Here is a 14971-nt window from a genome sequence, read left to right on the forward strand (position 1 = left end):
CATTCACAGAAAAACAATGAAAAACAAAATGCTGCTGCAGTGAACCTCTGAAATTGAGACAACCTGGACCAGTCAAGCAAAGGTCGTGCCCACCTCACATTAAAGTATTTATTTACTCATATCGAAGTGTCCCATTTCTTACCTGTAAGCAGCCCCAGCGAGGCACTGAGGTCTGCTCACCCAAAGCTGCTGCTCAGCTCTGCCCAGCCCCGTTCCCCTGGAGCACTGAGGTCCCAGCTGGCCATGGGAGGGGGTTCCACCAGCTGCTCCTGACACTCACCTGCAGGCACTCGGGTCCCCATTCTCACCTCGTTAGTGAAGGTACCACTCCTTAACTCGGTGGTTGGCAACAGCTGCTCTGCTCACTGAGATGCAGTCAGAACTGCAGAGAGACGATTCTCTGCTTACAGAAGAGCTGTGTGGCCTCAGCCCCCTCCTTGTCCCACGTCCCCAGGTGTGTTTCCTTCTGCACAGGGCCCACGTTTTCCCAACTCTTCCCTTTATCATCTTCTAAAGATCCTGTAGAAACTTTTCTTGTTGTCCTTGATGTCCCTGGCCAGATTTAACTCTACCAGGGCTTCAGATTCCCCAAGAGAATCCCTGTCTGAGAACAATCTCCCTGTGCTCCCCCCATAGCTCCATGTTCCATGCCCAAAAGGAGCAATTAAAAGCTCCCAAGTCACCTGCAGTCATTGTGAGCCAAGAGAAATCCAGCAAAGATGGAAACCCCTGACAAACATCAACTCCCAGCTGCATCCCGAACCCTGAAGAAGGCCAGGAGATTGCTTCCCCACCTTCCCCTGCTGCTTTCTTTGCCTCATTACAGAATGGAGTGAATTCACCCTTAGTAAATCTGAATTGCTGTGCTGCAGTTAGAGATGTATGACATGCGTGCCTTTGTCTCCACTTGTGTTTGCTGGGGAAGTCTGACTAGAAATCTTATTAACATGCAAATAATGTATATTATATTTCAATCAGTCGCTATAGAGAGCTACTCAGTAGCAGCATTTTTCTTATCTAGCACAGCAGTAGGACTCAGTCTACTCAGATACCTCACAGCAGAATAATTTCTTTCCTGTGAACGTTTTAAAACGGCACCACTTGAAGAGAAAGTTTCCCCCGGCACTTCAAGGCAAAACTTCGCTCATGAATCTTCAGCTGCTTTCACAGCAGCCCTTCCGACGTCTGGGGAGACGCAGAAGGAGCGGAGATGTTGCCATTAGAAACAGGTCCCACGCTCCAGATGTGCTTCTGTAGCTGAGCATTGAGAGCGGAGCCAGCAGAGGGAGCACGGCCCGGGACCGGGATGGGACCGGAGGGATGGAGACTGCCCCGGGATCACAGCTCCACACCCGACAGGACACAACAGCCGGGAGAAAAACCCGCGAGTCGGGGATTCAGGTTCTGCTGGGAAAACTGCTCTGTTCTGCAGAGTTTCGCCCTCCTCAAATATTTTGGCCACTTTGCAGCAGACCCAGCTCTGGAGCCAGGCTGGGAGAGCTGGGGGTGCTCACCTGGAGAGAAGGCTCCAGGGACAGCTCAGAGCCCTTCCAGGGCTTAAAGCACCCCCAGGAGAGCTGGAGAGGGACTGGGGACAAAGGATGGAGGGACAGGACACAGGGAATGGCTTCCACTGCCAGAGGGCAGGGATGGATGGGAGATCGGGAAGGAATTCCTGGCTGGGAGGGTGGGCAGGCCCTGGCACAGGTGCCCAGAGCAGCTGTGGCTGCCCCTGGATCCCTGGCAGTGCCCAAGGCCAGGTTGGACAGGGCTTGGAGCAGCCTGGGACAGTGGAAGGTGTCCCTGCCATGGCAGGGGGTGGAATGGGATGATTTATGGTCCCTTCCAACCCAAACCAGCCTGGGATCCGTTCTCTGATTTTAACAGTATTTGTTTTTCCTGCCACAAACCACACAAACAATATCATTAACCTCAAACAAGTTGGTTTAGAGCCAGGAAGGCACCCAGGCTTGTTTGTCTCAAGCGTGCTGTTTAACACAACCGTTTCTCAGCCCAGCTGAGCAACCCATTAAGAGAAGATCATTAACTCTGACTTGCCCAGCAGTAAAAGAGCCATCAGTCCCCCTGCTCCTTGTGCCAGGGCAGAGAACAGGTCAGCAGGAGGGACTGAGGAGACACCTTCTGCTCCTGCCCTCAACCACAGGGCAATGACCATTAACAGCAACAATTCCTACCCACATTTCTGGTCAGCAAAACCAGCATCTCCCACTGTAGCAGGGCAGCTACAACAGCTGAGAATTTCAGTATTTTAAGAAATGCTATGAAGGATCTGGAGAGGAATTCCTAGCAAGGAATGTGAAGTAAAAAGCCACCCAGGGACAGGTACCCAGCAGTCAGCAGGATGCACCATCTCATCCAGCTCTTCAAACCACGCTGCTCTCCTGCACCACAGCCTGCTCACACTGTCTCCATTTTCAATTCTACAATTCTGCTGAGAAAAACAGTGCAATTAGGCAGGGATATGGGCAGAGAGGAATTATGACAACCTCATTCACGGCCTCGCTGAGCTAAGATGAAAGGCAGGAGCGCTGGCAGGTACAGCCTGAAAGTATCTGCAGGCTGCAAAACACACACAAAAAAAGGTGCAATTAACATAATAGAGAGGGTCTGAGTCGGAATGATGGGATCAAATTAGAATAATGCAAGTGTGGGCTGCACATCAGGAATTACTTCTGACCTGCAAAATCCACTTACCTAAGCAGCTTCCCACACACCTCCTTGGGGCCTGGCATGGGATGACCTCCCTGCACCTGCACACAGGAGCCTGGGGCAGAGCACAGCCCCATGGAACAAACCCCCTGGTACAGGCTGCCTGCTCTGGGGGCAGCTCTGCCCAGACTGGGGATGGTAACCCCGGCTGAGCCCCCAGACTGGGGCAGCTCTGCCCAGACTGTGACCCCAGCTGAACCATGAACTCCAGGGAAATTCAGTGCACTGTGATGCTCCGTGGGTCTGCAGCACACCACAGCCACCAAACTGAGCAGTGTCAAACAGGGGCTGCTCCTCCTGCCCTTAAGAAATCCCTGGAGGAAGGCACAGCCTCTGCACAAACCCTGAGCATGAGACACTGGGCTCAGCTCAGCACCACTGATCAGCACATGAACAGCCAACTACTTCTGCTGGGTCTAAAAACTCATATGAAGCTTTTTGAGGTGCTGCTTGCCAGGAGGATTTAAGAATTTACTATTTCAATGTTAATAATTTAGTCTCCTATAAGTATGCTGTAGGAAAACACCTTGAAATGCCTGACTCTTTTTCTTTCAGAGCTTCTGTGATCTGCCCTCAAATCAGCTCTTCCTGAAGACGTTTTTTGGGTGTGCTGTATTTTGCTTCAGGTTTTCAAAAAAGCTGCAACTGATTTTTTTGCCAGAACACACCTTCCCTAAGGACTGAAGGAGACCTGTCTTCCTAAGCAAACAACCAGGGCAAGAAGGCTGCAAGGTTCAGAAATGTGCATGTCTGCTCTTCACCTCCTCCCAAAGGTTTGTCACTTGGAGTGGACAAAGCTCAGCATCCTTCACCCAGCAGGGAGCTCAGGTCTTCAGAAGCAGCACTGACTTTTAGGGTTGATCCCAAAATCACTGCCTGATGCACCAACCCAAACTTGCCAAGTTCTGAGGAGCCAAGGACAGACCGAGGTGCTGCAGTGAGAGCCTCCTTCCACAGGGGCCATCCTGCTCCTCTGGATGCTGTGGTTGCTGGTAAAACCCAGCAAAGACTGGCACTACAGACCAGGAGAGCCTTCCCTTGCCCTCCTTGGGTGGGGACAGCCAGCAGTGCCCTGCTGTGAGCTCCACACGTGGGTGTGCACAGGGCAGCAGATCCAGGCTGGCTGAGAGGGAGGGCTTGGGAGAGAGGGAAGGGGGTGCTCAGACACACACCTGGCTCACAGAAAGCACAGCATCCATGCACATTTCCAGATCTTTTCCAAAAGTACATCTTGGGAAGTGCTTTTCAGTTTCCTCAAGAGTGACTTCATAAGGAAGGCTATCAAAAGCTATCAAAGCACCAAGGAGCACAAAAATGTCCTTTGTTCTTAAAGTTCAGAACACAACTGCAAAGTTGGGGAGCTCAAAAGCTGTGTTCTGTGTCAGCACAAAAAAAAACTTCAGCAGAGGAGGATTCCAGATCCAGCAAGTCCTGGTAATTCTTTAGGACTGCTCTGCTCTAAATGGAACATATTTACTTCAAGTTTCAATACCATCTTTAAAGCTGTTGTGTTACAGGATGGATTACTTTCTGCTACACTGCTTCTTCTCTCCCAAAACCACACCTATTTCTGCTGTTCTCTTTCTGGACCATATTCTCCCTCCTCCCTCTGACTTCCCAGGAACTTTATTGATAGCAGCACTCTGCTCTGTCATCCCTGTGCTCCTGGCAGCCCCCTCTCTGCCTTGGTTTATTGATTATACAGCACACATCAGCTTTCAAATGAATTTGTCTTTATGTGTTATCATTTAGCTTAATGTTTAGCAGATATTAAGTACGAGAATTTGCCAATATTTCAGAGATCCAGAATAATTTAGCTGAGTTTAGTTAGCAAGTTCACATCTTCTTACACATCCTCACACTATTGATTTCCTGCAGCCTGCCAGCACCACAAATGCCTGTTCTAAGGGATGCTCACCCCTGTGCTGCTGTCCAAATCACAATAATGACCCCAAAATGAGGGCTTCAAAAGCAAAAACACTCCCTTCAATGTGAAACCCCCACTCTCAGGGCTCAGCAGTCCCACCACTCCAGCTATGGATTGAAAATGAAACAAATAGGCTACTTTTAAGTTATTTGAAGGTGGAAGTTTCTGCCCAAAGCTGGAATTACACCATCCCTACCTGCTACAGGGCTGACAGGGCACACAGCACCCTGCAGGAATACCCTGCTCACCCTGGACACAACCTGTGCTTCCCACATGGATGCATTCCTCACCAGCTGAGCCAGATAACCAGGCAGAGGCGCATCCCTGCTAAGAACTGCTCTGGCACTGCCGACTTCCAGCCACAAACCACACTTCCCCCAGCAGCTGCTGGAGAAGCAGGACTCAGCAGCAGTGCTTCATCTCCATCCCTGCTGCCAAGGAGGCAGAGAAAGCAGAAGCCTGCCCAAGCACGAGCCTACTTGAGCAGCTGCTGGGTACCTCCACTTCAGCACACAAAACACAAACAAGCTGCTGCTCGAGTGCGGCGCGGGCAGGGAGATAGGATTTACGTCATTTGAGCAGCCTGCCTCAGCAAAGGACATCTCTGGAGGGAGGAAAAAACAAGCCCTGCTGGTCTCTACACGAATGCAATGTCTGGCCTGCTGCTGAGGCTGTGCAGGGCAGCTCCCAGCGCCGGCAGCCACAGGCCAAGTCACAAGCTCGCTTTATGTAGGGCACAACGCAGCCTTCACATGTGACTGTCACCAGAGCAACAACTTCAGCTACTCCGCTGCTCCCAGCACACCTCGCCCAGACCAGAGCATCTCCCAGACGCTCTGGGGGCGTCTTACAGCTCCAGCCCGGGGATCAGAGAACAAAAGCAGCCCCGGATTCCTTTAAAAATAAATCAGCCAGGCCGGGTGCAGCACTCAGACCGAGCTGCAAACAACAGCCCCTCCAGGCTGTTCTGTCTCAGCAGACAACTCAGCTCTCCCTCCTCCTCAGCCTCTCACCAGGCACTTCCTCTGTGGAAAAGCAGCACAGTTTTAAACTTGATTAGGTTAAGCACAAACATCCCTCCCTAAGCTGCGAGGGGCCAGTGTTGAACTGTCAGACACACAAAACTATCCTTGTATAGATGTGAGAAAATGCAGTGCATCTGGGTTTACACCCCAAAAAGAAGGTGCATTATCGAATTACACCAAGGAGCTGAGCTCTAGATGTTCTTGCTGCTTCTCAAACGTTAAATGAAATGGATTCACTCAAAATTAGTCTTATGCAACTCAGAGTTAAACACTTTAATGAGTTAAACACCTATTGTTATCTTCCTCATGCTGATTCATCACGTCTAACAAAGCCTTGTTATCAAAAATTCTCATTTCCACTGGTGCATTTTGATGTTATTTGCTCTCAGCAAATCATTGTAAAATTACTGAGACCACCCCCAAACCTTTTTTGGTCTGTCCTTGTAGGATAAGGAGCACACCTGCACCTGCTCACCCAGCCCTCTGCTCCACCCTCCCTTCTTCCATCAGCAACTGGCACAAAAGAAACTTTTTTTCCACTCTGGGATTTTCTGGAAGTGCATAAACCAGATTATTTTTACATATTTATATACATATTATTGGACTGAGTTTCTTTCTTCCAAAAATCTATCTCAGGGCTCATTGACATTTCCTCTCCTCACAAGCTACAGAATGTCTATAACTACATCAGCTTTTCCAAGTTATTTAAGCAGTCTTCACCTGTATATTCCTTCCATTGTGAGAACTGAAAACTTTTAGGACTTGTGGGGATTTTGTTGTTTTGGTTGTCAGGTTTCCTTACTATCTTTTATTAAGACCTAACCATAGCCATATTATCTCATGTAACTTTTCCATACTTCCTTTTATATAAGTTAACCCCATCTGGCAACATGGGACCCCTGTCAGGGAGCCACAGCCACCTCACACAGCTGGAGCTGCTGCAGGCCAGGAGTCTAAGCAGTTTAGAAAAGTTGTTTAAGTCAAGGTACAAGACAACTTCTAAAAGCCCTGGTGTATTTGACTGAAAGAAGCCTGGTTTCCTTTAAAAATGATTCCATTATTTTTAGCCTTGAAGTACAAAAGTGTCAGGAAGAGCAGTGGTCTCTGCCCATTTCAGCATCACTGGCACCTGACACTGAACTTCAGCAAAGAAGGGATCCTCATGTGCTACACACACATCCCCAGGGTGAATAGGACAATTAGGTCTGAGGAAACTGAGGCTGAGCTTCTGAGAGCGAAGCTGCAGACCCCTGGAACCTGCAGGTTGGACTGTCAGGAAGCTGAGGGAACCGTGGGACTGGGAGAAGCCTTTAAAACAAGGGTATTATTCTCTGTTTTCCAAGTTGGAGACTTCCTTCACCTTTTGCATCCAGCCAGAGAAGAAACTGATGCCACGAGTGGCTCCTGTCCCTGCTCTGGCCAGCGCGGGGCCTCAGCAGGCACAGCACAGTCCCTGTGCCAGGCCCACGGGTGTGATGCACCCACCCAGCCACCCACCCAGCCAGGCAGGGGAGAACAGTTCTGGGGGAGGAGAGGGGACAACGGGACTGCTGAGCTGAAGGTTGCCCTGAAGCTGTGGCTCCCCAGGCAGGCACGTGGGCCAAGGGCCTGGCCAGATGCACAGGGCTGGCTCCCAGCTTCCCCACTAAGCCCCCAGGCTATGCCTCAAAGCAATACAACTCTGCCATAAATATCCCAGATTAATTCTGATCCCAGCATCAAATCCACTTAAGAGACTTAAAAGCCTCCAAGTCTCCAGAGCTGCCTGCCCAAGGAGGGCTCTGCAAATGAGTCCTGGGCTGCAGAGGAGAAATATTATCAAACAAGGCAAGCCATTTGTACAATTTTTGGTAATGTCGTTTACAAGAGACAAATGGGACAAGATAGCTGAGTTGACATCTTGTACTACAAGCACAGCCACAAAATCCTCGGGTACTGGACATGGAGGCACAGGATAAGATTAGTGTAAATATTCCATGTTTTCTGGAAACACCTCTTTCTCCTTAAGGGATTGACTGATTGATTGATAAATGACAGCATGATCTCCAGTTTATTAAAGGAGCTATTTACTTTCAGAGAGACATCTCTTTATAAAAAAAAGACTAAAGTGATTACTCCAGCACCACAGAAAAAGAAGCCCTGTTAACACTGACAGCAAGAAGGGTGCTGGGGAGGCAGAGCCACTTCCCTTCCCAGCCTGCTTCCCTGGCCAGGGGCAAGGCTTGGGAACAGGAGCAGGCAAAGGGGACGTTGAGTGACCAGCGACCCTTCTGAAGCCTCCACAGCAGCACTGAGGAAACGCTGCTTCGGAGCACCAGCACTGCCGACTCCGAGCACAGCAGCGGCAGCAGCACTTCCAGGCTGCCGGCGGGAGCTCCCGGGACATCCCTGCCCGACACCGCTCCCCGGAGGGAGATGCTGCCGAGCCCAGCGGGGCTGCCCGAGCCGCTGCCCCGGGCCCCGGCAGCTCCCGAACGAGCGGCGCCTCCCGCAGCGGGACGGGCACCCCGGGCACCCCGCGGCCGGAGCACGGTCCGGGGCTCGCCCTCCCTCAGGCGATGCCGTATCCCGTATCCTGTATCCCGCATCCCGGGGGCTGGCGGCGGCCGGGAGCCGCCGCGTCTGTATTTATAAACCTGAGGAATTCGAGCGCAGCGGATCACAAACAGCCCATTGTGCTGTGTCAAGCAGCGAAGTGGGCTCGTAATCCCATGCATGCTTTTCCCACTCCGCTCCAGGAAAGCCAAGCCTCAAATACTTTTCCAGAAGTAAAAACACGCCGGGAAAGCGCCGACCTCAGTTCTTGCTATTCCCGAATCCCTACTGCTTCGGAACCGCGCAACTAAGCGGATTTCCCAGCGCTGGGGAAACGCAGACGATTAATTACAGCTTAGAGAGGCTGGAATAGATGCGGCGGTCGGGAGCGAAGGCGGCTCGAACGGGGCGAGCTGGCGCTGGCCCGGGCCAGCCCGCCGGTGGCGAGCGGCCAATGTTTACTGACCCCTGGCCGGGTCACTTTCGATAGCGGCCGGAGCCAAAGGCCGCTCCTCGGGGCATCTCCCGGGGGGCGAGCGGCTCCCCATGCTGGGTACCCCACTCCCCGCGGCGCTCGGACCGGCAGCGAACACGCTACGGGGAGAAGGGCAGGGCTCGCCTCGCTGCTCCCAGCGCCCCGCTACCGCGGCTCTGCCCGGGGCATCCCCCGAGCGCCGCGGGCGGCGGGGCCCGGGGCGGCGGTGGCCGCAGGGACAAACGTGGGCACGGCCGGCGGGGCAGCCGGGGAGCCCCGGCTCGAAACTCCCCGGGACCCCGGCCAGGGAGCGAGTGAGACACGGGCACCGAGGCTGCGGCCACCCCTCCGCAGCCCATCGCTGTCCCCCGAGCCGCCCGGGGCTCGCCCCGGGGCACACCCCGCAGGGAGTCCCGCTGCTTCCAGCTTCGGGCGGCCGAAGGCAGGAGGGGAAAGGGAAGGGAAACCCCGCTAGGGAAACCCCCTGCGCGAAAAAGGGGCAAAGAAAGGCGGACAGCGCTTACTTCTCGTGCCTGGCGTTCTCCTGGATGGCGCTCAGCATCCCCGGGGGCGCGGGGGGGACGCCCTGCTGGAGCCGGCATGTGGCCAGGTGCCGGTGATGCTCGTCCTGCAGGCAGGCATTTTCGTGGTACAACTTGGCCACTTGCTGCTCCAGCTCGTCTATCCTCCGCTTCTGCTTCTCCAGCAGCTCCTGCTGCGTCTCAATAATCTTGTTCAGCTCCTTCAGGTACTCGGCCGCCTTGCTGGGGTTCTCGGCGGGGCTCTCCATGGCCGCCCCGCACCGCCGCGGCGCGGGAGGGGGGGCAGGCGCCGGCCAGCGCGCTCCGCTGGCAACTTAAGCGAGAGGGGAGGAATAAATACCCCGGCGGAAAGCGGCGCCCCGCGGCCCCGCGCGTCCCCTCCTAGAGCCGCGGCTGCCCGGGCGGGCGGCGGCCCCGCGCCGCCATTGCTGCCGCTCGGCCCCCGCTGCCGAGCGAGGGCAGGGCCGCCGGCCGGGGGAGCCGGAGCCGCCGCCGGAGCCGCCCGGAGCCGCCCGGGCCCCGCCGCGCGGGCGCACGGCGCTGTCCCCGCGCCCGTCCCGCCCTGCCCGCGCCGCAGCCGGGCTCGCCCGTCGCCTGGCAGCGCCCGCGCCCCCGCCGCGCTCGGAGCCGGGCACGGGCAGGGGCGCGGGCCGTCCCTGCGCCGGGCCCGCCGCTCCCCGCCTCCCCCGCCGCCGCCGGGATGCGCTTAAGTAACGGCGGCCGTTCCTCCGGGGGGCCGGCGGGGGCTCGGCGAGCGCCCCATCCCCGCGCCTCAAACGCGCATCGCATCCCCGGCTCTGCATCCCATCCCCGCATCCCATCCCCGCATCCCATCCCGCATCCCATCCCGCATCCCATCCCCGCGCCCCATCCCCGCGCCCCATCCCGGCGCGGCTCCGGCCCCGTTCCCCGCGGTGGGAGAGCCCCGGGAGAGGTGCGGGAGCGCTCTCGGGAGCGGGGCCCCGGGGCGGCGCGGGGAGCAGCGCGCTGTGCGCGGAGGCGGGCGGGGACCCGGCCGCGGGACCACAGCTGTCCCTGCCACATCTGGGGAGCGGGCTCCCGTGGCGGGGGTGGCCCCCCGAGCCGGGCGCCCCAGCAGCACGCCCCAAGTCAGGTAGCAGAGCCCTCCGCCTCTCCCGTCAGCATCCCTGGCGTTAAAACCTCTGTTGGCGAAACGCTGCTTCCCGCTAAGGCTGCGTCAAGCCAAGAAAAGTTGCTGAGGTTTTGGGTCCTGTATCATCCCAAGTGTGTGTTGGGAATGCTTGTGAGAACCGGGAGTAGGAAAGGGAAACGGGGAGATACTGCAGGAAGAAGATAGGAAGCTGAAGACGTGCTTTTCTCCTCCCTTCCTCTTTATGTCTCCTCATATTTTTTTTTCTAATTTTTCTACCTCTTCTCCCCATTTTTCCACTTTTCAAGTTTACAATTAATAAAATTTTCTTAGAGGGGTTGTTCCGCTGTCACTGACGCCCCGACCCTTCGTGGTGGAGTCAACTCTTTCTCACCTTTGCGAGGATGCGCCTTTGATTCAGGAGCGCGGCCGGTGCCGCAGGGCGAGGGCGAGGGGGCTCCGCTCCCGGGGAGCTGCGGGCTCCGCCTCGTCCCCATCGGTGCCCGGCAGGGCTGGGAACGGAGCTCCCAAGCACAGGCTGTCCCAGCTTCTCCCTCCCTGCCTCTCGCAGTCACCAGGGGGAAAAGGAGCGTGAGGGGAGGGTGCAGCCACAGCCAGACTCGTCTGGCAGTTCCCAGGTGATTCTGGCTTTAGGCAGAAATAACTTATTGGTAAAACTGTTATTTTTGCTCTGACACGAGTGCAGAGAAGGGCTGTTGTGACTGTCGAGGTGACTGAAGCATGAAAGGCTAATTTCCAGTCCGGGTGGGGATCCTGACTTCATAGACACATCTTTAGCTGCTCTCTGAGGAGACCAAGCCTCCTTCCCAGGAACTTTGTTAGTATTTTTCATTAGAATTTATGAAAATACTTCTTTCCCGAATGCTGTTCGTTCAGAATGTATTTGCTAAAGTGTAGTTTACTCTGCTCTGTGTGGAAAGAAATACTTATCACGATGTCTCACTGAGGTGACCTGCACAGTAGCAGGCAGCCAGAGTATTTGCCAGGGGTTAAATCAATAAATAAAGCAAGTGAACTTGCTTCTTATATGCAAAATAAAATGCAAAGTAAGACACTCAAAACTCATTAAAGGATGTGCAGACAATAAAAGCTTATTAAGCGTTTCACGGCAAGGACAGTGGAAGTGGAGCAGCACAGCTCCTACAGTGAATCTGTTTAAAGGCAGAAATACCCGAGTTCACAGGACCTATGAGCAATGCTGTGGGAGGCAGGAGCCATGTTAAGGCAGAGAGTTTCCTGCTTTCTTGTCCCGATTGCAGGGAAAATGTTCCATTCCCGCCCGGAAAGCTGTGCCTGGCTTGGCTCCCGGCCGCGGTGGGTGAGTGGAGCAAGGGGCGATGGCTCCTGCAGGGACCGGCTGCTCCCTCCGGCTGCTCTGCCGGGCTTGGGGGCCTTTCCCGGAGGGTCCCATGAGCCTGACTTGCCCGGCTCCTTTCCCACAGAGGACATGGAGCAAATCAAACCTGCTGGGAGCCCTCTCCACAGTAAACCATGAATTAGCCTGAAAAGTACATTAAACCCTCAGACATGCCCTGGGGCTGGCACCTGGGGCCTGCAGCGTGTTCCTGATGTGTTCTGGATGTTGCTGCTGCTCTGCGCTGAAAGAGGAAGGAGGATTCTGTGCCTCAGGGATGGCCTGTGCCCCTCCAAAAGCCTGTAGGCTCCACCCGGCTCTGTGAATTAACAAGGAGAGGTAAACTTAGAAGATAAGCATATTCATAGAATCAGTAATATATTCAATCTCTATCTGTGGAGACACAGATTGTAAAAGCAGACACAGCTTGTTCAGATTTGCTCAGTTAGAAAATTAAGTGACATCAAGCCTAACCTTTTAAAATATGAAAATCATCAAAATAACATTCTTATTACTTGCTAACATCCTACCTCAGACAGTCCCTTTCCAAAAGCTACGCGGCACATGGTTAATTCTTGCCTGGGAAAGTGCCAGGGAAGATTTAAATATGAAAAGGAATGTTGCTCATTCAGTAAGCAGGATTCTCTTACTCATTTATTATTGGCAAGAGAGAAATCAGAGAGAGGTTGGGGCTGGAAGGGACCTTTGGAGATCATCCAGTCCAACATCCCTGCTAAAATACCCCATTACCCTTTGGAAAAACCTTAAAGTGTCTCAAGTTTTGGTGTCTTCTGGCAAATCAATACCCTGCAGACGACCCTTTTGAGTGTTCCGAATCTGGTCCAGACTCAGAGTCACATCCCTGGTGCTCACAGGCTCTTGTGCTGTTTGATGCCCACCAGAGATCAGGCACAATGCTGGTCCTTGAGCTGCCAGAGCTCGAGGGGGGTTTGGGCAAGGCTCTCAGGGTGTCTGTGCAGGGCCAGGGGCTGGGCTGGGTCATGCCTGGGTGTCCCTTTCTGTTCTGTGTTTGCCTGTCCTGTTCTGAGAGCCTGGCTCTTGCGCCCACTGCCCAGTTTGGGTAGTTTGTCAGAGTTAAATTTATAGTCCTGTGCAGAGGCTGGGCACAAAATGTCACTGTTTCAGAAATGGTTTGGTGTGCCTAATAATGCCCTGGGTGAGCAAACAGCTGAAATCATTTTTTTTTTTCAAAGGAAGATAAGAGCAGAAAAAACCCTGTGATACATATTTTTCTATGTAAAATTAATTAGGTCAGTGTAATATAAAAAAACAAGAATCCAGAAGTCATGCAGTGATTTGTGCTCAATCTTAACTCTGCCCTCCATCCCTGTCTTTTAAAATTCTCTTCGAAGCCTCTTCTTTCTTGGTTGCATTTCTCTCCTAGTTCCCCCTTAAATCTCTGCCTCACTTCTTGGTTCTGCTGCTGTTTAGACACTGAGGAATTTTATCCCGCTGTTCAAGTTTATCCTGTTGTTAGAATTTATATGTAGGTCACAGAACTCACAAATGGATTAGGTTGGAGGAACCTCAAAGCCCATCCAGTGCCACCCCTGCCATGGCAGGGACACCTTCCACTGTCCCAGGCTGCTCCAAGCCCCATCCAGCCTGGCCTTGGGCACTGCCAGGGATCCAGGGGCAGCCACAGCTGCTCTGGGCACCCTGTGCCAGGGCCTGCCCACCCTCCCAGCCAGGAATTCCTTCCTAACATCTCATCTCAATGTCTCCTCTTTCAGTGTTAGGTCCAAGCCCCTTTCACACCCTGTATTTAACGTGTGTGTCCCCTCCTGGTGTCCTAAGGCAGGACAGAAGTCCTGCTCTCATTCTGTGTGCTCCCCACACACCCAGCAGTGCCTGTTCCTCTCCAGTGGATCAGCTGGATAATACCAGGAAAAGCAACATTCTGGGGGGCCCTTTTGCTGCACTCTTTGGAGATTCCTGGGGGAAAGAAGGAAAATAGGAATCCCCCTGCTGACCGAGACCACGGGCCCCATGAGCCAAAAATGCCTGGGAGATGAGACCTGATTCTGAGGGATTAAATAAGAAAAAGGAGAAAGCACAGCCATAAAGACCTGAAATCTTTTAGGAACTGTGATTTTTCTGGTTTCTTCCCTCTCCTGGTTAAACATAACCCACTTATAAGACCTGACATCTTATTTCTCTTAACAGTTTATTTGATTTCTACTTAAAGGCATGAAACTTTCTCATGCCTTTTCCTACCACAAATCCTTTTCATTATAATCTCTTGTAAAATACGATCATATGACACTTTTTTCTTTGTTAAATGGACTGCATTTAGGCTTGATCTATGTACCTTGACCCCTCCTCTAAAGAGGGAGAATACCTGGCCCACTCTCAGGAGGCTCCTGGCTTGCTCCACCCCACAGTGCCTGTCTGGCTTGGATGGCACTTGGGGAATTAGGCTGTTCTTACCCTGACCAGCTCCTAAAGCATTTGAAGTATCCCAAGCTATAAGCATGGTAAAATTACAGGCCATATTTTAAGGTATCTCCACAAGGCAGTAAAAAGTTCAATTTTAATTTTCTAAGTCTGATCCTGAGTGGACTGATCATTACTGTTTGTAGGAATTGCCTTTTGATTTATGAAAGAAATTATAAATTGGCTCCTCCAGGTTCTGTTGCTGAATCTGGAGGTTTGTCTGCAAAGTGTGATCCAGAACTAATCCATCTAAGGACGCAGCTTTAACCAAGCCTTCATTCTAATGAGCCTTTCATAAAATATTTCCTTTGTGCTTTTGTTGGTTTCTGTGATTTCTGCTTCCATATCTTGTTTTGGTAAGTTATATCAGGGACTGTTAGCAGGCAAAAACCAAACATGTCCTCTTGTGCAAAGTCCTTGGGAAAGGACCGTGACCTTCTGTACTGGAAAATAAAAAGCACTGTTAATGTAAGGTGTCAAGCAACTCAAACCTAAAAGTGATAATTTAACAGAGATAAATAATGACAATATCAATGCATCCCTAATATAAAAGGGACAAATTAGCAAGGAATACTTTGCTTTTCTGGGGAAAGGGGAAAACTCAGTGCTGGGTTTTAAAGGAATGGGTGTGCTGGAATGGCTCCCAGCTGTGCCTGGGGGATGGCAAGTGGCAGGGTGGCAGTGACACCAAGGGCAGGGCTCACACAGGACCTGGCTGATACTCTGGGCTCTGGGGCTCTCCGGAGGGAAATCAAACAAGAACAGAACAAATTCTGCTGTGAAATTGGGAAGCA

At 52.9% G+C, this 14971-nt stretch overlaps 1 protein-coding gene across 7 annotated transcripts in view; it reads right to left on the reverse strand.

Moving 5' to 3' along the window:
* Nucleotides 1–9669, reverse strand: part of IQSEC1 (IQ motif and Sec7 domain ArfGEF 1) — a 278419-nt gene extending 268750 nt beyond the window's left edge. For all 7 annotated transcript variants that reach the window (XM_053989153.1, XM_053989155.1, XM_053989154.1 and 4 more), the window contains exon 1: nucleotides 9217–9669. In XM_053989153.1, coding sequence (XP_053845128.1) covers nucleotides 9217–9482 — 266 coding nt within the window. In that variant the 5' untranslated portion in view covers nucleotides 9483–9669. The remainder of the gene's footprint in view (nucleotides 1–9216) is intronic.
* Nucleotides 9670–14971: the final 5302 nt, after the last annotated feature.

Source organism: Vidua macroura, chromosome 13, assembly GCF_024509145.1.
Source record: "Vidua macroura isolate BioBank_ID:100142 chromosome 13, ASM2450914v1, whole genome shotgun sequence".
Classification (NCBI taxonomy): Eukaryota; Metazoa; Chordata; class Aves; order Passeriformes; family Viduidae; genus Vidua; species Vidua macroura.